The following is a 24,063-nucleotide window of genomic DNA, read 5'->3' on the forward strand; positions in this document are numbered from 1 at the left end:
ACATTGTTAAAATTGAGAATATATATGTCCACAACACTTCTGTTACGTTCCGACTTTGGCATATAAATATGTTTTTATTACATCTCAGAAAATTAAAGTTATCTTTTAACATATCATTCATTAAAGATTACATGTTTTGTGACCTGATGGTAAAAAAATAAATGGTTTTAGGTGAATTTTTAAAAATAAGTTAATGTCCCCATTTCAGTACCCATAAGCGTGGAATCACTCATATATATATATATATATATATATATATATATATATATATATATAATTTTTTTACTGAACATAATGGCCTCCATGGCAACGTAACAGTCGCTGCGCATGCGCAGTAAGCACTAAAAAAGTGGCAGTTGTACTTTGGCGCATGCGCAGTGGGTTCCACCGTTATGCGGTATTTTGTGTGTTGAAGCGGGAAGGTTCAGTGGCGGAGCTGACGGCGCCTCTCTAAACATTATTCCACAGGATTTACCCACAAACACAGCATGCCTCGGGAGATTATCACGCTGCAGCTGGGCCAGTGTGGGAACCAGAGTAAGATCAACAGCACAGAGCGGTTCGGTCAGATCACTTCAGTTAGTCAGCTAGCATTACCGGTCCTAGCGGTGTTAGCATAGCACAGCAGAATACAACTCAAGTGTACTGACTCTGTATGGTTTAAATCAGCTGCTGTGAAGTCACTGACACTGAGTTCTGATTTTTGCATCCCTATACAGAGGAGTGTAAACGGCTTAGCTTTCAGTTAGCTTAGCAACTTCGAAGAATCTCTAACCAGTAGTCTGGCGCATGCGCAGTTAAGGCTACTGTTTACATGCACAATTTCTTATTAGGCAAATATAACATGCAAACAAAACAATGAGCATCTCAGTTCTGTATTTTACTCAAAATAGATAAAATAATCCCTCTATTAATGCTGAGAGCTTTACTGTATCGCGTTCTTTAATATGAAATCAGTTTGACTGATTTGTTTTTGAACCAAATGGCAGAATTAAACAGGACGTTCAGTAAGAAATGGAGACATCTTCAACTCTGAAGCCTATAAAATGTTTGTTTATTTTAATAAATAAACAATATAAATGGTATATTTTTTTGCAAAGGATTGCAAATTAGTTGTCGTGTACACATGGAGTACAAAATAATGGTGTAAAGTTAATTTCAAATAAAGTTAAAACTGTTTAGTAGGAAGTAGTGTAGTATAGTATTGGGTGTCTGTTGATGCCATCTGCAGTCTCCGCTGTTGTCGGAGCCTCCTCTCCCCCTTCCTCGGCTTCCCCAACGACGGCCTTGGTGGTGGACCACCGGCCGGCATGGTCTGAGGCCGCCGTCTGCGGGGTTGAAGTCACCTGCCTTCAGGTCGCGCTTGCACACGTCCTTGTAGCGTAGTGCGGGTCGTCCTGTGGGTCTGGAGCCTGTGGCCAGCTCACCATACAGCATGTCCTTTGGGATGCGGCTGACGTGGCCTAGCCAGCGCAAGCATCTCTGCATCAGCATGGCAAACATGCTGGGCATCCCTGCCTTGGCCAGGACATCGGCGTTGGTGACACGGTCCTGCCAGGTGATGCCCAGAAGTCTTCTGAGACAGCGCATGTGGAAGGCGTTCAGTCTGCGTTCTTGGCAGGAGTAAAGGGTCCATGCTTCGCTTCCATACAGGAGAGTGCTCAGCACGCAGGCCTGATACACTCTCGTTTTGGTGTTGGTCGTGAGCATGGTGCACTACGTTCACACTGCAAGGCTTAATGCTCAATTCTGATTTTTTTGTGAAATCCGATTTTTTTTTGTGAGGTCGTTCACATTAACAAATATATGCGACTTGTATGTGATCCTCAGTATGAACGAAAAGCGACCTAAAAGTGTTCCGCATGCGCATTGCAGGATACAACGACGTCACACGCAGTGAGCATGGCCAGTGTTTACGGAAGTAACCTAAAGTTTCCTGTGTATGACAGTAGCCAGCATGGAGTACCTGGCGATGATGCAGTTGTTGTTGCAACGGAAGAGGGCAAGGGTTTTGTCTCGGGCGTTCTGCGGGGTAGTGACTGCAACCTCCGTTCAAAGGAACATCAAAGCCGTGTTGTAACTTTTTTTGAGAGACCCCGCCGCCTACTTCAGCGCAGAATAGTGACGTTTGTGGCTTGTTGATGACGTGTAAGTCGGATGAATGCGACCTGGCGGTTCAGACTGAAGTCGCATATGAAAAGATCGGATAGGAATCGGAATTAGGACCACATATCCAAACGGCCTGGGTCGGATTTGAAAAAATCGGATCTGTGTCGTTCATATTGTCAATAAAAGATCGGATACAGGTCACATATGGGCGAAAAAATCAGATTTGAGTCACTTCAGCCTGCAGTGTGAACGTAGTGGTGGTGTCCCAGACTCTCTTCGCAAGACGGGCCATTGCTGTTACTGCTTTGCCGATCCGCACGCTCAGCTCGGTGTCGAGAGAGAGGTTGCTGGAGATGGTGGAGCCCAGATAGGTGAACCTATCCACCACTTTGAGGGTGTGGTTGCCGATGGTGATATGGGGAGCTCTGCTGACGTCCTGGCCCATGATGTTGGTCTTCTTCAGGCTTATAGTGAGCCCGAACTCATTGCAGGCGTCTGCGAAGCGGGTGATGAGTCACTGTAGCGCTTCTGCGGTGAAGGCGGCATCGTCTGCGAAGATGAGGACCTTCCGCACCTTCGTCTTTGCTCGGAGGCATGCCGGGTTGAAGAGGCCCCCGTCACTCCTGGTGTGGAGGAAGATGCCGTCTTCGGACTGTCGGAAGGCGTGGCACAACAGCAGGGAGAAGAACACGCCAAAGAGCTAACTAGCTAGTCATTAGATATTAGTGTTAAAAAAAAATCCCTTCCAGTCATTATCGAATTCTCATTCTATTGATATTTTGAAACGAAGACTGGCGTGAATAGTATTTTTCCAGCTTCGATTATTTGCTGCGGTTTTAAGAATACACGTTCTTGAGTATTGAAATAATTTATGTTTCATAATTGGTAGTAACGAGTATGTTTGTAACAACAGCTCAGAATCTATTCCGTAGGTGATCGTGGTGAATTAGTCGTGTGTACAGAGTATAGTTTTCAAAATTAAGCGTGTCTTCATGTGTTAAATAATACTTTTCTTTTTGATTAGTTTCATAAGCTTGTGTACGCAGCGAGACGAGACACTTAAGTCGATATGACTTCAGTGTCGTTATAAACGCTGTAGCTGGCGAACATCGTCTAATTCCTATCTGACTGAACTGGGAACTCGGTTAAATAGAAGAATAATCGTGAAGTCAATCTTTTTGTGTGTCTGGGTCACGATACGCTCCTAGTGAATTAAAATGCCAAGCAGCACAAATTCTTCTTTCGGTAATTCCACTCGGATGAGCTTTTGTTGTGATGGCAGTCATTTAAAATGCCTAAATACGCTGACTTGACTAGTTTTTAGAGGAACGTTTGATATTAAACCGTCCTCCTTTGGATCTGATTCTGTGTGACGTGCATATAAACAGAGATTGTATACGGCCTGGCCAGTTGACGGAGAAGCTTTAATCGGATTGGTGGAAAATATTTACCTGTGTTAATGTCGTAGGTCGCGTTTACCGACAATTGTCCGTCATTGACGGATTTTTTTTTTTAGCTATGACGGAAAAATCTGAAGGCCGTCGGTCATTTTGACGGATGTTTACCGTTACCATTACCAATAACAATAATAGCCTAATAATAAAACATAATGAAACACACAATTGAAATGATTGGCAAGTTGTGGCAGAGTTTTCTTACATACAGTATACGTAGTCTTCACTGCCGTCACTTTCAATCTGAGCCGACGTTGCGGCAGTCTTGATGTTCAGTGCATAGGCTGCTCATGTATAGACCCTTTTCAGTCACGTGACCTTCGTAAACGCGACCACCATTTTGGACATGTAGTGGACTTCGGCTCGAATCAGTTTGAATGCGAGGAAGGCGACAAACGAAAAACATAAAAGAAAAAGGAGCGAGATGCAGAAAACACCTTCACTATCCAGCGACGTAGGGCATTTACAGGGCGAGCAGAGGGAGAGGTATTTGCAAAAATTGAGGTTAGCAGGCTTAGAGAACGACGTTGACCTGCTTCCACCAGGATTGTTCACTGACGTACGCTCCGGCTTGCTCCCCCTCAAATTAAGCAGCGTGCTCCGGCTTGCTCCCGGAGTGCTCCGGCCGAGGTTCCGGAGCTCCGGAACCTCGGCCGGAGCACTCCGGGAGCAAGCCGGAGCGCGCTGCTTAATTTGAGGGGGAGCAAGCCGGAGCGCGCTCCGGAACCTCAGACGTCGGCTCCGGCAGCTATTTACACTGGATCGGGTGTAAATAGCTGCCGGATCATAATTACAGTAAACTAGTAAATCCAGTAAAGGAAAAACTTGAGACTGAAAGGTTTTAACAGTCATCCAAATGACTGAACGTAAGCATTGCTACAGTAACATACCAGCTATGATGTTGTTGACATTAGCTAGTCAACAATAGCTACTACAGAAGAACAAAGAGGTTACAATGGGTTATTTTAGCCTATTTGGTTACACACTCGCCGCCACAGAATGTTAACAGCAATGTAATGCCTTTTCTGGCTAATTTTATTCGTCTTACCTCCAACAAAGTGGTCACTACACAAGCGTTGGTATGCCAAGGGCTGCCAATCTTTCCCGTTAATGGCCGCTGTCCATCTTCTCCGTCGGGATCCGATAAAATGATAACCCTTGCCTTGTTTGTTGACGGTTACTACATCCAGGTGCACAACAATATAGTGGCATGATGGAAGTCTTGCTGAAAGTAAAAACTTTCTTTGCTGCCGTTCCTCAATGTTGGCTGTGGTAAACTACTGGTAGTACACGTCCAAAATGGCGGCCGCGTTTGTCGTGACGTCACGTGAAAAGGGTCCATCCCCCCATCGCGCTCCTGACCGCGCTCTGACTTTTCTAACCACTAGCACAGTGAGCTGTGTTAATGTTTCCCTTCTCTGCAGAAGACACGTCATTTTTGCGATTAAAAAAAGAGATGCATTGGGTTGTTTGTGTCGTTTCCCTGCCTGTACGATAGCGCTCATTTAGGCTGGTTGTTTTCTTGTTTTTAAAATGAAACAAATGTCGATTTATTGTATTCTTCCCCAGCAAGCTTAGGAACATCACTGCTCGAATATCTGCTAAACTATCATTTTAATGAGAGCACGGGTAGACAAACTAACATTTAAACATAACTTCGTTTTATTTAAGACCTTCCGTGTCAGGTTCCAGGCTCCGCCGAGCCGAGGCTCTTGCCGGCTTCTGATCACTTCCCTGGGAGAAATGTTTCCCGACTTCAGAACTTTGGCTGAAGTGGTGCTGGTTATTCCAGTCTCCAGTGTCGCAGCAGAGCGCGGGTTCAGCCTTCAGAATAAAATTAAAACGTCAATGAGAAGTCGTCTGTCCGAGGCAAAGACGCAAAATTTAATGACAATTGCCTCGGCAGCAGTCTCCATTGACGACTTGGATTATGCACAAGCGAGCTGCCAATTTAAATCCATGCGGGCCAGAAGGAAGGTTTGAGCTCACGCAAACAAGTCAAATTAGATTGTCACTTAAATCGTTGTAGTGGACTGTTCATATTTTAACTGCAATTGTCTTGCTACGTTGTAAAATAACATTGTTCATATGCTCGTTAAGGCACAACAGCCGCAATGTTTTTAGCGGAGGGAAAATGGGTTCACAAGTGACCGAACGTCAGAATCTCTGTTCATCTTTTTGCATCATAAATACATAAATAAATGATTAAATAATACAAGCTTGTTCTGTGAATTAATTTTTAAATGAAAATGAGTCCATGAAAAAACAAGTTATTTAAATATATAGCATTTATAGCCTATATACATTGTCATTTAAAAGTTAAAATAAAATGACAGATAATAATGGACAATGACGGAATTTTTACGACCCTGTCCGTCAAAATGACGGACAATGAAAAAGTCTAACGCAACCACTGGTTAACAGTGATAGGAATAACGGTGTTAGAAATAAACGGCGTTACTAACGGCGTTACTTTTTTTAGTAACGAGTAATCTAACTAATTACTTTTTACATCGTTATAACGCCGTTCCCGTTACTTACAATAAAATACTATGCGTTACTTTATTAAAGCTGTTCTCATCTGGCACGCTGCTCGCTCAGGCTTTCTTGCTTTCTTTACTCTGCTTTAGTGTGGGGCGGGGAGACGCGAGACAACGGCACAGTAAGCCAATCAGAGTAGATTTGGACAACATACGTAGGTAGGCCACGCCTACTGCACTACTGTGCGCTCTTTCAATCAGAAGACACAGCGATGGCGAGCGGTCAGCCCAACACTGCGCTTTCACACTGGAAATACAGCCATTACTTTTCATTACTTGAAATAAAAGGCAAGAGTGTTTACGTGCAATGCACATTATGTCGAGGAACAAAGCGTTTGTCCTCGTCAGTGGCCAGTAATTAGTAACATTAATTTTAATAACTACAAAAATATATTACATTTGATAGATGTCTTATCTCACATTGTCCCACAAAAATATTAATATAGTGTAGATAACATTACTAATTGGTGCTGTTAAGTGTCCATTTCAGTCATTAAACACATTTAACATTCACTTTTATTATGATTACACTAATTGAATTTGATTTTTTTGAGGGGTAACAAAATGTAACGGAATAATTACTTTCCCTGGTAATTAGTTACTTTTATGACAAAGTAACTCCGTTACTAACTCAGTTACTTTTTGGGAAAAGTAACTAGTAACTATAACTAATTACTTTTTGAAAGTAACGTGCCCAACACTGCTGGTTAATGTGTTACAGTTGGTTTTGAGTTCTGGAAGCAGCTGTGTGCTGAGCATGGCATCAGCCCAGAGGGCATCGTGGAGGAATTTGCCACCGAGGGCACGGACCGGAAAGATGTGTTCTTCTACCAGGTAACAAAATTCACACAGAGGTTTCAAATCTCTAGTTCGGATTATGAGTTTCATCGGCATGTTTCTGTACACTATCTGGTCAAAAGTATATGGAGCAGGAAAACGCTGGAGATGGTGTGCTAGTGGGCCAGCAGATGGCGCTGGACTCCAAGTGTTCACCAGGTAAAACGTAGACGCATGATCTATCACAACCCAGGGGTGACAGCGGCATGGGAATCAAACTTAAAGGTTCTGACTGCAAAGTTGAATTCTGGGCAAAATGTTCTAATTCTATCGCTGTTGGAGTTGCGAGACGTTTCGCTGCCGCACACACACTGTGTATCCTGCGTGAAAACGTTTTGCCGAGATAAGAATGCGTCCCGCGTTTTACGATTCCGGAGATTGCCGAAGCAAGCGAGCAACAATATCACGTGACCACCGTCGGGCGTGTCTGTTTGACCTAGATAAGGGAAACTTGAATCCTTCTAAGTCCTGGATTTACCTTTCATCCTCGTTACACGAGCCGGTGAGATATTTGCGTATTTAAATACAATCGGAATAAATACTTGGGTCAATAAAACCGCAGTCCGATTCTAGCGTCCTGACAAGCTACAACATGTGAGGAAAATAATTTCTCCATGCTGTACATGTAGATGAGACGATTTCTTTCTGAAGATTCTTGACCACGCCATTTCCGTGATCTGAAATGAAATTAAATGAAATGATTTCGACCCAAGGGATTTAACGGAAATAAGGTTTCTAAAGCTTTTCTCTGTGCCGCGTCTCCCCCTGCAGGCGGACGACGAGCACTACATCCCCCGAGCCGTGCTCCTGGACCTGGAACCTCGAGTCATCCATACCATCCTGAACTCACCCTACGCTAACCTGTACAACCCCGAGAACATCTACCTGTCGGAGCACGGAGGAGGAGCAGGAAATAACTGGGCCAGCGGCTTCTCTCAGGTTTGAGAACCTCATCTCGCACTGCACTTTAATTAGTCGTGTGTGCATGTCCTGGATAAGCACTTAAGTTTAGCGTCGAAAGATTTTTTTTGTTTGTTTGTTTCAGGGGGAGAAGATTCACGAAGACATCTTTGACATCATTGATCGAGAAGCAGATGGCAGTGACAGTCTGGAGGTGAGGTTCTTGGTGTGTTGGTGGGAAAAGCACACACGTGCGTGATTTTTATTTTATTCATAAGCATCAGTTTTAAAATGATTTTAGGAAGGAAAGAAATTTTCGGAATTAGTTTGTCAGCATGTTGGCTAGGTTGATTGATTTTGTTTTATGCAACATGCAATATTAAGCCAATAGTGAATGAGCATTATTTCTAATAATAATAGTATCGAGTTTGCTGAATTTTTTTCTTTCATGTCGTTTCACATTCAGATGAACGAGCACTTTTGTTTCGCTCCAACACTTCTAAAACAATCAATGAAACCTTCACTACATCATCATCGAGAGTTCGCTTGTTCGAATCTTGATGCAACAACCGTCCAATCAGAATACATACCTGCAAACTCGTCACCTTTCGGCGAAATTTGCCGTTTTGATCCCAAAATAGGTCACTTGTGTGAATCGTGTAGATCCGAAGAGTTTTTTTGGGGGGGCGCGCGAGGCTACGTTGCCGAACATTTGGTTTCAAAGTACTACTACTTCAAAGTACTACGACTACTTTTCTCCTCACACCCACATTCAGACCATTTCCGCCTTCTTCATACTTCAGACGTCTCTCTGATTGGATGACATTCCAACGAGCCAATAGAGATCTTGCAGTCACGTGACCGGAAAGTACACAACCGCCATCTTGTCGGTCAAAAACACCGCTGAATACTGCTGCACTCGTGTACAGAATGGATCAGTTTCAACCGACGGACTACACGGCTCATTTTTCTAATGAACAGATAACTAGATATATGTCTAAAATAAACGATCTACAGATTTGTGACCCTTATGGCTTACCGGACGGAGTTTTCACGACCGGATTTTGAACTGCCAGCGGAATACCCGGACGTGTATGATTACCTCATCAACTTTCCCCTCGCTGTTCAGTGGTGAAGCGCTGCGTGCTTATAAACTTCTGCACAGTTATCTTTCCAGAAATTCAGGATCTGTCAGCGACTCAGACGTAGCATCTTGTAAACAAGAAAATGATCCTCACTGGATGGGTATAATTACCTCATTAACTTTCCCTCGCTGTTCAGTGGTGAAGCACTGCGTGCCTATAAATCTCTGGACAGTTATCTTTACAGAAATTCAGGATTTGTCAGCGACTCAGATGTAGCATCTTGTAAACAAGAATCCTCATTGGATGGGTAAGTCACTTAAGTATTGAGTATAGCACTGACCAGCCGATTATAGAATAGAATAAGGTAATTCCAGCTGTTATTCCAAATCGTCCGTCTTGCTTACATGGATCTGGCGTTGGAGAGGTAGAGGCTTGGCAGTGGAGATTTGAGTGGCTGTTTTCTGAGCTTAGTCAACAGGCCGGCTCTGCCTGCAGCCTCGCTTTTTGCTTCCGCTCCCGGCGCCACCTCCTTCGCTTTGCTTCCGATAACAATCCACGGAGACCCCGCTGGTCTCGCTATCTCGTCCGGAATGTTTTTTTTTTTTCTCGTCCGGAATGTTGTGCATGTGATGGAAATCGCTACAAACCGTCGTTTTCTGCTGGAAACCAATGTCCAGTAAGTCCATACGGTTGTAGTGGATATTGAAGTCCGGTGCAGACGAACAACACGCAAAAATACACACAAAAAACATAAAAAACGTGCACAGGTAGGGAGAGCTTGTAGCCGCAGCTGTTGTAGTAGAATTGTATATAGTAGGGTTTTCCAGAAGAAAAGGTAGAAGTAAAAGTAGAACCAGAAGTAGAAGTAGAAGGCGGAATATGGCGTTTGACCGACAAGATGGTGTCTGTCACAATCTGGATCGGCTGTGACGTCACATGCAAGTGCTCCATAGTCTTACAGAATGCTGGACAGTATCTGCCAATTGTAACTGAATAGAGGCGGGGTTTTCTTGAATACGGGTGTGTATAGGAGGATGGCAGAGATCATCCAAACGCAATGCAGAACGGGACAGAGTCTTGAAAACAGCTCACAGAATCATATTTTCTGATTTTTTCCGGAACTCTATATTACATCTGGAGACGGAAAAACATTTTTAGTATGCGGAGAAAGCTGTGTTACGATGAGTGCGATTTAAAGAGGCTTTAGGGTGGTTTTTTTTGGTACCTGTGATTTGCTGGTTTGTGAGTCGCGTTTTTATGACGCAAGGGGCGGGGCTGTTACGTTTGAACTGAACGCGCGACACGGAAGATGTTTCTGTGGGCTGAAACAAAACAGAAAAAAATGTCAAATCAGTTTGAATAAAGTCTTTTTTTTGTTGAACATAAGGATCTATAAACGCGTGTTTTGGGTAAGAGAAATCATTTTTATGTGAAACTATTGGTGGGATTGTCAAAATTATAACGTAATGTGTGTTGATCTCGGTTGTATTCAGAGAACCAGTTAGTTGTGCGTGCGTGTGAGTGTGAGAGAGAGAGAGTGTGAGTGAGAGTGTGTGAGTGAGTGAAAGAGAGAGATATTCTCTCTCTCTCACTCACTCTCACTCGCACCATAAATTTGGCAGCACTGAAGGAAAGGAGGGCTGAATTTGGTGTCCAGCCATCTACCAGTGCTGCTGGTAATAGGGCAGAGGTGGTGAAGAAGGATAGCATGGCGCGAAAGAGGCACATGGCAGAGCAGCATAAACGTGCCCTTGAACGGCTTGTTCGGGCCAAAAGGTCTAAAAAATGATAAACTGGTCTGCTGAAGAAAGTTTCCAGTGTCACACTTCAAAAATTACTTTTTTAAATTCAAATTTTACTTTTTATACTTTTCCTTCCTTAATGGTAATGTAATGACGTATCAGATGCAAAACTGAAAATTGCAAAGCTAAAAATGAATAAATCTTGTCTTTGTTTTAAATGTTGTCTTTTCCCTTTATTTTCCTTGATCGCGTGCTGTTTAAGGGGGCCGGGGGGTTACCGGTGGTTTGTCACCTTTTTCAACCCTCATGAGTTTGCAGGTATGAGAATAGCTGGGCTGTCTGAGTGGGAGGGGCATACTCTCTCTCTGCCCTGTGAATCGCGCCGACACTCGCCAGTCATGGCCATCTATGAGCTCGTGTATGAGGAAGAGGGCCGATAGAGCTTTCCTCTGTGTGTGTGTGTTACAGTGCACTGTAACGCAACATGAGCAGCATGTCAAACAGGTGTGCCACTCAGATTTGAACTGAATCTAGAAAAAAAAAATCAGATTTTTTTTTTCCTGCTTTATTTTGTACCATGCTTTAATTTAAAGTCTAATGAAATTCCAGTTACACAAAATGCACAGTACGGGTCAGATCCAGTTTCTTAAATTCAGGTCCAAATTTTAATTTCAGCCCAGCCTTCGGACCGATCCGATCGTTAAATTAATCTGTCGTTCAACTGTCACGAAACAGTCGAGCGCCTCATATGTATGATGCAATATTATATGACGTTTATGTACGCATCGATATACAGTTTGAATAAAATAACGCGTTAAAATGAAAAGCGCAACGGCTTAAGTTGCATACAAGACAAACGGGCAACCAATGAAAATGGAGAAGAGGCGGGGCTTAAATACAGCCTGTCGTGAAGCGCAGTTTTGAGATTTACTAGTTAAAGTTCTCCCCGCGATTAATTCGACCTGTTGAATCAAATTTGTGTGTACAAATTTTTTTTTTTAAATGATCATGTGATCAGTTTTGCTTGGATATTTCTCCTTTTTTTTTTTTCCCCTTCCCATTGTAAACCTGGATTTGAAGTTCATCTGAAGAACTTCCTCATTAGCCATCAGCCTCATTAGCGATGATAATCGAGCCATTGTTTTTCTCCCCCCTCCCCCCACTCTTCAGTCATTAGTTTGTCATGAGGTCTGGCTTGGATTGGCGTGTTCTGAAGTGCGATTTAAAAAAAAAAAGGGCATCCCGATCACCTCCAGATGGAGCAGAAACGTGTCTTATCCCTGCTTTTTAGCATTGCGTCTCTGTGCCGAGCTGGAAGACGCACGGTCTTTATCTTGCTGCTGTTTCGGAGCACGTGTACACAGCGAGGGGGTTATTTCACGGCTTTTTATGTCGTCTTAGTTGGCAAGCGGGAAACGTCCCTCCCTGTAAAACAACAGAGACCCTGCTTTCGTCTGCTTTTTTTCTTTTTTGCTATTACCCTGTCACTTGATTCCCTAACATTATAGCTGTGTGTGTGTGTGGTAAGGCTAAGTAATCTTTATGCGAATTGTGTGTGCGTGCGTGCACCCTACCACCTAAAATAGTCCTTATGGTCTGAGACAGTGGTATACAGTATGCAGCTACACACACACACACACACACACACACACACACTAACTGTTGTGCTATTTGTGTTTCAGGGATTTGTACTGTGTCACTCCATCGCTGGAGGCACAGGGTCTGGTCTCGGCTCTTACCTGTTGGAAAAACTCAACGACAGGTTACCACACACACACACACACACACACACACACACACACACACACTCACTCCATCTCACTTATTCATTCTCATTGTCGTACTGTAACTCGACACCGCTGCTTCGGTTTCCACCCTGCACATTGTCAGTATCCAGGCAAATATAATGAGAAGCTGTCAGTGTAATAACCTGTTTTTTAAAATTTTTTAAAAATATAGCAGCATCACACGCGCATAACTTTAGCACGCACAGGTCTACGCTTTTAACTATAGCGTCCGAACAGAGGCGCAAATCTCCTCCTACTGATGGTGTAAAAGATACAGGAGATGTGATCGATGTCACCAGAGCTTTCATTCGGACCCACACAGGTAATATAAAGCACGTTGTTCCTTTCGTTTGGTGGGTAAATTGTTTTATTTAAAAAAAAAAAAGTATGTAGTACACCAAACTTTAGACAGCTTTAAAAAAAAAACGCAAAATGTTGGGCGTCGTCATCGGTTTAGATTTGAGCACGTGTGTTCTTTCCATTCAGTTATTACACACCTGGGCAATTCTTCAGCAGACAGAGCAAAATTATGAGATTATTACGATTGCCTTAACTTTTCAGGGCTCTTAATGCTAAAAGTAGCTTAACTCGGAGAGAGAGTGTTCATTGTGATGCTCGCTCCACCATTTAACGATGATCTTTGTGCTACGATGCTTTTGGGAACCCCAACCCAGATCAGTGATGCTGCTAAAGCGTGGAATCCAAGGCAAAATGGACTGGAAAAATCATCACCCCGGTTATAGCAATGTCTTTTCAGAGAATGAATTTTAAGAAATGAAAGTTTGGGGGATTTTTATTTATTTTTTTTTCTGACGTAATTCCATTGCATTTTCTTTCTTCAGAAAGATTTTGTGCTTAAAAGATACCCCATACAGTGTGTGATTTTTATTTAGTACCATTAGCTTGTGTACTACAACTTAAAAAATAATTTAAAAAAAATAAAGTTACCACATTTTGTTGTGAATGTAATTCCGTTACCGAAGAACTACCCACCTCTGTAAATGAAACGTACGCTCTTTTTAAAGTACTTGTATTCCTTGACCGTTTACTCAATCCGGTGTTGAATTTTCTACAACAGCAGCTCAGAAACTAGTAACGCAAATCACAAACCATTCTATAGTAACACTTCCTTCATACGCAGGGACTTGTATAGAGGAGGCACCACGTACAGTCATCATCGAAGACTAATAATGAATTGTAAAACGTTGCATGGAAGGAAGGAATCTCCAGTGTCAATACTTCGTAGCAAAGACCTTCTGATTATTATTCCTGGTTTCTCTCTGAGAGAAGCACGAGTTGGGCTAGTGGATAGCATGTACGCCTCTCAATTGGGAGATCGCTAGTTCTACTCGCGGTCGGGTCATACCAAAGACAGTCATAAAAACGGTACCTACTCCCGTCTGGTAAGGCACGCTGCAATACAGATGTCACAGGGGAGTCGAACTCTTGCGGTTGCCAGAGGACCCGCCCCTCACTGTAACCCTAGCTGTATAGGCGAGAGGCCGAGGGCTATAGAAACAGAAATTGGCACCATCTGATTTTAGACTTTAGTCTCCGAGAGGAAAAAAAAAGAGATGCTTGTGACGGAACGACTGTTTATAGCTGCTATAACGTATGTGAGAACAACAATACCGTATATGTAACTATAAACGAATAAGAAACCGTCGTCGTTGACGTTGCTCTGGCGTACGATGTCCGTGTATTGGTGTGTGCTGTTGCAGGAAGATAATCACTTCCAGGTGGTAAGTGACTGATTTGCGTCAGGTTATATCACGCGGACTTGTTGATTATTTTCTCGTAACAGCATGATCATGGTGCAAAATTTAAGACATGCCTGATTAGACACGGTGCTAGTAATGTTCTTGTTCAGGGTTAGATCTTAACACTAGCCCGCTAGCCCGTGGCTAGTGCAGATAGCCACGGGCTAGTGCAAAATCTCTGCTACTAGCCCGTGTTGGCTAGTGCAATAACTTGACATGGGTGTGGCCATCTTGAATCACGCAAAATCTGCAAAATGAACTGAAATGAACGCAAAATGAACTGGTGACTTACTTTCACTTAGTGAATAATCCCACCCTTAAAGGGAAAATAATTGTGATATTTCTTCAAGTGTTGTGGTTTGTACTTAACAAACAGAAATTAATTTTACTTGTAACTCTCAGTTGACTGCCATCATGTACTTGTATCTTCCTATGTTGCCATTAGATCTCATTTATGTTTGTTACCCTGACAGTATTGCTACATGTATGTGCACAATTAATGAATATTTTTTGTATGGAATGTTTACTTGTACAAGAATTAGTCATGTTCTTTTCTAGTCCAAGATAAGTTTATGATTTCAGTTCTAGTCCATTTCTATAAGAATTTGCTATGTTTTTTTTTCCAGTCTAAGGCAACTGAATGATTTCAGTTCTAGTCCATTTTGCGAGATTACTACATGTACTAGTCTACTTAACTGTAAGCAATGACTACCTCTTTTATACTTCAAAGTGACAATTATGGTTTGAAACACAAAGTCACATATGAGAACCATAATGGATTGAATAAAGTACTGGTTTTGTTACACTGAATTGGGAGCTTCTGTTGTTTCAACTTGTTCATTGTTTAGTATTTAAAATTCTTTCAATTGTCACAGGAATTGGGCTTAAAATAGCGGGCTAGTGCAACACTCTGCGGGCTAGTGCAATTTGCAAGCCATTAGCCCGGCTGGCTAGTGCAGAAAAACCTTAAGATCTAACCCTGTTGTTTCTCTCGCGCTCTCTCAGATATCCTAAGAAGCTGGTGCAGACGTACTCTGTGTTTCCGAACCAGGATGAGATGAGTGATGTGGTGGTGCAGCCCTACAACTCTCTGCTCACCCTCAAGAGACTGACGCAGAATGCTGACTGCGTGGTGAGCGCACACACACTCACCGGCCGGCCACTTTATTCCATCCATCCATCCATCCATCCATCCATCCATCCATCCATCCATCCATCCATCCATCCATCCATCCATCCATCCATCCATCCATCCATCCATCCATCCATCCATCCATCCATCCATCCATCCATCCATCCATCCATCCATCCATCCATCCATCCATCCATCCATCCATCCATCCATCCATCCATCCATCCATCCATCCATCCATCCATCCATCCATCCATCCATCCATCCATCCATCCATCCATCCATCCATCCATCCATCCATCCATCCATCCATCCATCCATCCATCCATCCATCCATCCATCCATCCATCCATCCATCCATCCATCCATCCATCCATCCATCCATCCATCCATCCATCCATCCATCCATCCATCCATCCATCCATCCATCCATCCATCCATCCATCCATCCATCCATCCATCCATCCATCCATCCATCCATCCATCCATCCATCCATCCATCCATCCATCCATCCATCCATCCATCCATCGTCTGATGCAGTTCTCGAAGCAGCACGATGCATCAAATCATAGCTCCAAATCAAGAGCTTCAGTTAATGTTCAGACATCAGAACGGGAAAAATAATTGCAGTCTCAAAGTGTGACTGACTTTCACTGTGGCATGGGTGTTTGGTTTGAGTGTTTCAGAAACAGCTACGCAGAATGGTGCGAAAAACAAAAAATATGTGAGAGACCGTTCTGTGGGTGGAAACAAACGCCTTGTTGATCAGAGAGGTCCGAGGGAACTGGCCAGATTGGTTCAAGCTTTGCCGCCAGGAAGGATATAATAACTCATAGCAACTCTTTACAACTGTGGTGAGCAGAAAAGCATCTCAGCATGCAACAGCAGAACGACACATTGGGTTTCTCGCTCTCTGTAGCCAAGAACAGGGCTCTTAGAATCAAGAGCAAGTTCCTATTAAAGTGGCCAAAGTCAACATAATGTGAAAGTGTGCTGAGCTCACAGTGAGTAGAACAGGGCGTCTGTCTTCTCCACCGCACACCCAGCTAACTGCACATTTCCTCTCTCGGCACCCGCAGTTACTCGATCCTGCCCTCGGAACAGACCTCGCTTTCTTCCCTCTTCACTTCCGTTACCCAAAAACGGCACAGAAAATAGGAGGAGAGGAAGACGGTTATAACGTTGTATCGTTCTCCTTACCACTTTTCCCCCCACGTTCATAATCGCTCACTTCCTGAACACACAAAGCCAACAGTCTGCAGGTTCAGGGTCAGAGGGGAAAAAAAAAAAAGTCATATTTCTCCCCTTGAGGTTAAACGTTTAGAGAGGGAATAAAGACGATGACCGGAATGAAACGATGGATTTGATTTATTATAAGAGGAGATAATGGTGTTGTCCTGATGACTATAGAACTATAAAGAGTAAATTGAAATAATCCTGTACTTAGTCTGTATTGAGATTATATGATTTGTTGGATGATATGAGGTTAGGTTATAATTAAGTTATTCCACGAAATCAGGTCATACATGAGCTGATAGCTGACGAGGCGCGTAGCACCGAGTCGGTTATAAGCAGTGTACATGGATTAAAGTTTTCCGTCGTGTGACGGATTTCCGTCAACTGAACTCTCCCAAGGCCAAACGTGAGGTCGGTGCTGATCCGAGGAGAATTAAAATGACGGGTGGTTGGGTAGAGATTGGGTTATAACACTGATGTGTTGCAACACCATCAACTATCAGCAGGGTTTATTTAACTTTTTTGTGTTTGAGCCATGCTTTGTGTCGTTCATTTCCTATGTTTGATCATGTTTAAACGTTCGCTGTCTACGGTGCGGCATTAAAAAAACATGCGCTGTCAAAATTGGCAAAATACATTCCCGCGTGCTTGTGTCTGACCATTTCTGTTTTGTATTAAATTAAATCTTGCCAAAATGACTTAGTTCAAACCTGGACATATAGAAATAGAGCATGTTAAAAATAAAAAAAACGAAAAAATAAACCCCGGAAAGCCCGCTCCTCTGTTTCAGCCAGACTTGAAGACCCGACGGTGCAATGCTTGCAGGCTGTCAGAAGTAATTAGACCTAAATTTATAGCTAACAGGGCAGCACGGTGGTGTAGTGGTTAGCGCTGTCGCCTCACAGCAAGAAGGTCCTGGGTTCGAGCCCCGTGGCCGGCGAGGGCCTTTCTGTGTGGAGTTTGCATGTTCTCCCCGTGTCCGCGTGGGTTTCCTCCGGGTGCTCCGGTTTCCCCCACAGTCCAAAGACATGCAGGTTAGGTTAACTGGTGACTCTAAATTGAGCGTAGGTGTGAATGTGAGTGTGAATGGTTGTCTGTGTCTATGTGTCAGCCCTGTGATGACCTGGCGACTTGTCCAGGGTGTACCCCGCCTTTCGCCCGTAGTCAGCTGGGATAGGCTCCAGCTTGCCTGCGACCCTGTAGAACAGGATAAAGCGGCTACAGATAATGAGATGAGATGAGAAATCAGCAGACGCCCCAACAATTATTATTTTCGTTAGGTCAATGTGTAAGGTATGTTAGAACCAGGGCTTTGAACCGGTTCAAGGAACGAAAACGAAAACCGGGAACTTTTTCTATTTCACATGGAACAGAAACGAAACCAGAAACTTTATTATTTTTTATGTTCCGGAACAGAAACGCTTATTAAAAATAATGGTAACCGGTTAATACCGGTTTTTATTTCATTCCTCAAAGTTTCCGTAGCCTACAAATAAAAAGTCATTCTTCTCCTGCGCAAGTTTCTATGACCCGCTGGGGTTCACTTCCTGTGTGACGTTCGCTGACTGAATGGAGAGAGCGGGAGGGTGGACTACTATCACGTCTCCACATCTTAAATAAGAGGTAAATATTGCAGTCTATCGTTATTCAAAAACGTCGATTTCAAACACGATATCAATATATTTGTCCATGTTAATGAGAGGCTCGCGAACATTAAATAATGTTTAACCTCTGTTAGCCTATCAATGCATAGGGCCTGACTAGCCTTTGGTAACACACTAAACGAATTATCTTTCATTTTTGGCACTTTTTCTATTTGTGTAGATGGGAAGACATACTGAGAATCCAAATCGGCAACATTTGAAGTAATAATTGTTTTGAATTATTTCTTGTCTTATTTAATGAAGAACAGAGACATCATTTTATAGCCATTTGTTAAACAGCTGACAGGGAACGTAATTAACCGTTCCGGGAACGAAATTTTTTTGTTCTAACCGGTTCGGGAACGTCTATTTAATGGTGGAACCCAAAACCGGAAACGTTAAAATTCCGTTTCTGTTCGGAACGAACCAATAGGAAAAAAATTCTGGTTCAAAGCCCTGGTTAGAACCGTGCCTTATAGCCTACGTTATATCACAATTTAAAGGACGTTTGAGGAGTTGGAGGCTGCGAGCGCAATGATGTTCCGACATGCGCTGAACTTTATTCCCTGAAAATCATACACCAGCGTTCAATGCCCCAAACAGTCAAAATGTCTAGAAGACTACGGTTAAATAATAATCATAGCCTACTAAGTTAAATTACGTCAAAACATCTGTTTCTGGCCGATGAAATGATGGAGGAAAATGAGAACGAATGCAAAGTAGATAGCAGCCAACTTCACGCGATCTTTTAGGGAACTTAACACTCGTGTTGGCCACAATATTTCTCTTAATAAAATCTTGAATTGTTTTTGAAGTCGTATTCAACACAAAGTAAGGTCAAATTTTAATTTTAATTTAAGCAAAGATCCAAACTTTTTTCTATATTGACGTCGAGCACAGAGGAGCATGTCATTCTGCTTTCGGTTTCGGCAGCGTGGATGCGCTTTACATGAAAGAAGGCACTGATGTGTCTGCCATCGATAAAGGTGTAAAACACAAGTGGAGGTGGGCTTGGCTGTACGAAACAGGTGAAAACGGAAAGCCATTTAGTTCATGGTGCAAAAAACTAAACATTCCAGGCGCTTGCATTTGTGTGGTTTGCCACAAAAAAATAATATACGGAAGCAATGGAAAGAAAGTGCAGTAAATTGAATATATTAATCCATTAATTAGTTGATAATAAAATGATCAGTTCTAAGTTAACCATTCTCAGAATTTCATCGAAATCCACCCATAAACACCCCCCCCCCCCCAGTAAATTTTCAGTCAAATAAATTTTTTTTTTTTTGCTTTAATCCATGAGTGTACGACGAGATTGAGTGGAATAGCTGTTTTATTCTATCCACATTCACTGGATTTTGAGAAACGGAGCATTTTTATTTTTTTGCAAATTCAATGAATTTAAAAACTTTATATGAAGCATTCTTGAAAAAAAAAAACGTTCTTACCATCGAATACTTTTCATTCCATATGTTGTTGCCCTTTTGAGGTTTTGTTTTCGAGTATTTTTATTTCGTCCTCGGTTGGATCAGCAACACACACCGGCAGTTTGTCTTTCTCTACTCAAGGTATATGAGCTGATATCCTAGTAGTAAAGTAGCCAATCAGAGCGCGCAACTGTTATATCCACATTCACTGGATCTGAACAATGTCCATTTCATTTGATGCTTCAGTTTTTACTGAATATTTGGAGTCATCTCGAAAAAAAAAATTGATTCAATCCTAATTTATATTGAACTTTTTTTTTTAAGGCTTTTATCTTACTCATGCTTGTACCTCACTGTTTTTTTTTTTTTTAATCATTATTTTTAAATTTATTCATTTATTTTTACACCCTTGATGATGATGGTGTAGTTTCTACAACAGCATTACGTTCCACCTTCTATAGTGAGCATCTAAGCAGAATAGAAAACGTTCAGGTTGGATGATTTGGCCTGTATGTTGCAGGGGGAAAGTTTTTTTTCTTTTTTTCCTTCGGAAACAGGAGTTGCTAGAGAACCCCTCTGCATTTTCTTGAAGTACGTTAGAGTTAGGGTTAAGGTCAAACTATCGAGAAGGAACGTGAAAGTAGCGCCAAATAAAATAAATCGGCACCATGGGGGCTCCGGTAATTTAATATTCCAATGAATAAATTAATAAGTTAATTTAATGATAAGGCGACGTTGCAGCATCGTAGTGATGTTTGCTAGAGTGTCGCATTGATGTTAATGTTCACTCAGTGGCAGCGCAGCCTTTTATTTATAGACTAAAAGTAAATTTAAAGGAGATACGCAGAACCATGGCCTCACTTTTTGCCTTGAGACCTCAAGAATGGCACAGGAATAGTTTTAAGCGTTAACAATAAATCTAATATAGTAATTTTTACGATTAAAGTGATTTATGTAGGTAGCGGTCTGAGTGAATGACCTTGACATCTATGACGTCACAGCAGGAAGGCTATCGGTCTCATCGCCGTTTCTGCTATACTAAAACAGAGTTTTAAAGTCATTTTGAGCTAATTTATCGCCATGCCACGTAGATGTGTTGCTGGCGGGTGCAGCAATACGACAGAAGGTGGATTTACGTTGCATTCAAGGCCCAAGAATGTTCAAAGTGCAAAGATTTGGACGCGTTTTGCGAGAAGTTCACGGGCACATTGGGCGCCTACGAAGTGGTCTCTCCTCTGCTCTGCACATTTTACTGAAGACTCGTACGAGACCTCTGATCTGTTGAGGAGTGTTGGGTCTAAGCCCGTATTGAAAGAGGGTGCAGTACTAACAATTAAAGTAAAATAAAACTATAAGAAAAGGAAAGCGAGTTCAGTTGCACCAGTTCTCCCGGAGTGTGAGCCGAGGGTTGTTGCTAAAACCCGGGATGGGACATGATATATTATCGCTCGGGCAGTGACCTCTCCATGGTTGTTGCTAAAACCTGTGACGTCCCATCCTGGGTTTTAGTAATTGCCTGAGCCGAGCAGTAATGGCGGAGTACTCAGTATGGAGAATGAGTGGACCAACCGTCTGATTTCTCCGCTGGATATGCTTGCCTCCGCAGCATCTTACGTGGAAGAAGCGAATGAACGGAGAACTGAACGAACAACTGAAAGTCAGATTGTTTCAAAACCAGGGCTTTGAACCGGTTCAAGGAACGAAAACCGGGAACTTTTTCTATTTCACATGGAACAGAAACAAAACCAGAAACTTTATTATTTTTTATGTTCCGGAACAGAAACGCTTATTAAAAATAATGGTAACCGGTTAATACCGGTTTTTATTTCATTCCTCAAAGTTTCCGTAGCCTACAAATAAAAAAGCCATTCTTCTCCTTCGTAAGTTTCTATGACCCGCTGGGGTTCACTTCCTGTGTGACGTTCGCTGACTGAATGGAGAGAGCGGGAAGGTGGACTACTATCACGTCTCCATGTGATGATAAGTGAGTAAGTGCATTACTGAGTGTCTGAGCAAAGAAGAGCCTGAACGATGCAACCTCCCTATTGGCTGTTTTGTAAAAATGTATCAATTGTTGCCCTTCCCACGGGAATCATCGCGGGCTCGAGAGACGAGACCTGACGAGTTAGTTCGTTGGTAGCAGAACAAAATGTCTGGACACAAATCGGGTTTTCAGAAAAGGAAAGAAAATAAACGGAGGGTTGAAAATACAAAAAAGGAGGCAGAAAATGCAAAACGAGTTTTAAGGTAGGACAAATGGTTACTTTTTAAGGCAGCCCGCCGTGGCTGCCTGCAGGCTTATTTATTATAGCCCATTTAGTTAAAATAGTTGATATAAAATGTTTATAGTTATAGTTATGTGATGGTTGTCCTGATTTAGACTGGTGTTTTTTTTGGGGGGGGGTTGCGCAATGTTGCACCCGGGTCCAGATTAGGGCAGAACCGGCCCTGGCTACATTTCAGGTGTAGTTTGTTTTATGTATGTATGTACTTGCATAGATGTGTACTTGGTCTTCCAATATGGCAAAATCTCGCGGCGCGGTGACGTCATGCGGTAGCCCTCCATAGGGCCTGACTAGCCTTTGGTAACACACTAAACGAATTCTCTTTCATTTTTGGCACTTTTTCTGTTTGTGTAGATGGGAAGACATACTGAGAATCCAAATCGCCAACATTTGAAATAATAATTGGTTTGAATTACTTCTTGCCTTATTTAATGAAGGTTGTAATAGAATTAGCCTACATTTGGCTTAAGCTGGATGAGACAGAGGCATAACTTTATAGCCATTTGTTAAACCGCTGACAGGGAACGTAATTAACCGTTCCGGGAACTAAATTTTTTTGTTCTAACCGGTTCGGGAACGTCTATTTAATGGTGGAACCCAAAACCGGAAACGTTAAAATTCCGTTTCTGTTCGGAACGAACCAATAGGAAAAAAATTCTGGTTCAAAGCCCTGATCAAAACAATCGGCCACAAGATCGGCCTTCAAGAAGCGAGAACACAGACGGGTAAGCTCCGACTCTCGTTTGGATTAAAAAAAACAACAAAAACAACACGTTGTTTACCTGCATTTAGATTAATCCATGTAACTTGTATTGTGTGTTTAAGTTACTGGTATAAGATTATTTAATTTGCTTCAGAATGTGATTGTCTCAGTTCATCTGATTATTTAATGAGCCTTTTACATTTTATCAGTGAAAATGCATGCATGTACGTGTATGTTGCATAAGTTACAACACCCATCCTGTTTTAATGGGAGTCAACCCACAATCATTGAAGTCAAATCAGTCTTAGTTGAGCAAGTCAGTTACGGTATTTCTTACTTTCAGCATAAATTTTTATTTATATGACTTTGGTCTATAGCTGTCAAAGGTCTTGGCGTTAAAACCGGTTATCGCAGTGACGTCACGCACTCAGGGCTGGCTGGCTCAGCGGGGCAGCTCGAACGCCAACTTTGCAGTTGATTTTAACTCTCAAAAAAAAAAATGTTTATATATATATAATATATTTTTTTTTCCCATTTATGCAGCATACAAGGGTCAAGGATGGAGATACTATCCACTCAGAAATTTATTTAAAAATAAAGATTCTGTGTATCTGCTTTTAAATAGGTTTATTCAGTTGCGTGCAAAGTTTTTGCCACGTTGCTTTAAAAGGTGTGGTTTTTTTTTGGTGATCTTATGGCGTATTCACACCTACGTTGTTTGGTCCGGACCAAACGAACCAAATTTCCCTTGGTCCGGACCTTTTGGGTCGGTCTGAATACAAACCACCGAACTCTGGTCCGGACCAAACAAGCGGACCGAGACCGAGCTGCAAGGTCGGACTCTGTCCGGACCAAGGCAATCCTGGTGCAGATCTTTTGGAGGTGTGAAAGCAGACCGGACCTAATCCGACAGTTTTGCTTTTTTGTACCTCGGGAGCTTCCGTCGTTTGTCGAGCATTATGGGAAACAGAGTCTTGACACTCCACCGCAAAGTGCAAACACTGTTTCGGTTGTCAAGGGAACCTTACAACAGTCGTTCAGTCATTCAGACCAGTGGTAGGCTAGACTACAGAGTACAAAAAATGAGTAGGGGGCAAACGTGGGCCGAGGAAGAAACGCATACCCTTGTGGATATATGGGCAGATGTCCACATATCTGAGCTTTTGGAGAGAACGCACACAAATGCCGACGTGTTTGCTGTATTCAGTGAGAAAATGAAGAAGGGGTTCACGCGCTCCCCAGAACAATGTCGGCTAAAAGTAAAGAAACTCCGTCAGACCTACATTAAAATCAGGGACATCCTTTCAAAAAGTGGCGGCACTAGCGACGCAAAAAAGAAATTCATCTATTACGATGGATAAGGCGAATATCCCGACAAATACCTCCTCCGTCTTGCATGAAGAGCCAGAACTGTCACAACAT

General features: G+C 42.5%; 1 protein-coding gene across 2 annotated transcripts in view; it reads left to right on the forward strand.

The window, feature by feature from the left end:
- The first annotated feature begins 385 nt into the window (after positions 1-385).
- tubg1 (tubulin, gamma 1) overlaps positions 386-24,063 on the forward strand; it is a 54,774-nt gene continuing 31,096 nt past the window's right edge. Inside the window, exons 1-6 of one of the 2 annotated variants that reach the window (XM_060902075.1) lie at positions 386-537; positions 6,825-6,937; positions 7,712-7,879; positions 7,986-8,054; positions 12,350-12,429; positions 15,220-15,346. In XM_060902075.1, the coding sequence (XP_060758058.1) occupies positions 489-537; positions 6,825-6,937; positions 7,712-7,879; positions 7,986-8,054; positions 12,350-12,429; positions 15,220-15,346 (606 nt within the window). In that variant the 5' untranslated portion in view covers positions 386-488. Of the gene's footprint in view, positions 538-4,346; positions 6,392-6,824; positions 6,938-7,711; positions 7,880-7,985; positions 8,055-12,349; positions 12,430-15,219; positions 15,347-24,063 lie in introns of those variants that run through there. The other variant, XM_060902074.1, reaches the window with a different exon arrangement.

This window comes from Neoarius graeffei, chromosome 20, assembly GCF_027579695.1.
Source record: "Neoarius graeffei isolate fNeoGra1 chromosome 20, fNeoGra1.pri, whole genome shotgun sequence".
NCBI classification, from domain to species: domain Eukaryota; kingdom Metazoa; phylum Chordata; class Actinopteri; order Siluriformes; family Ariidae; genus Neoarius; species Neoarius graeffei.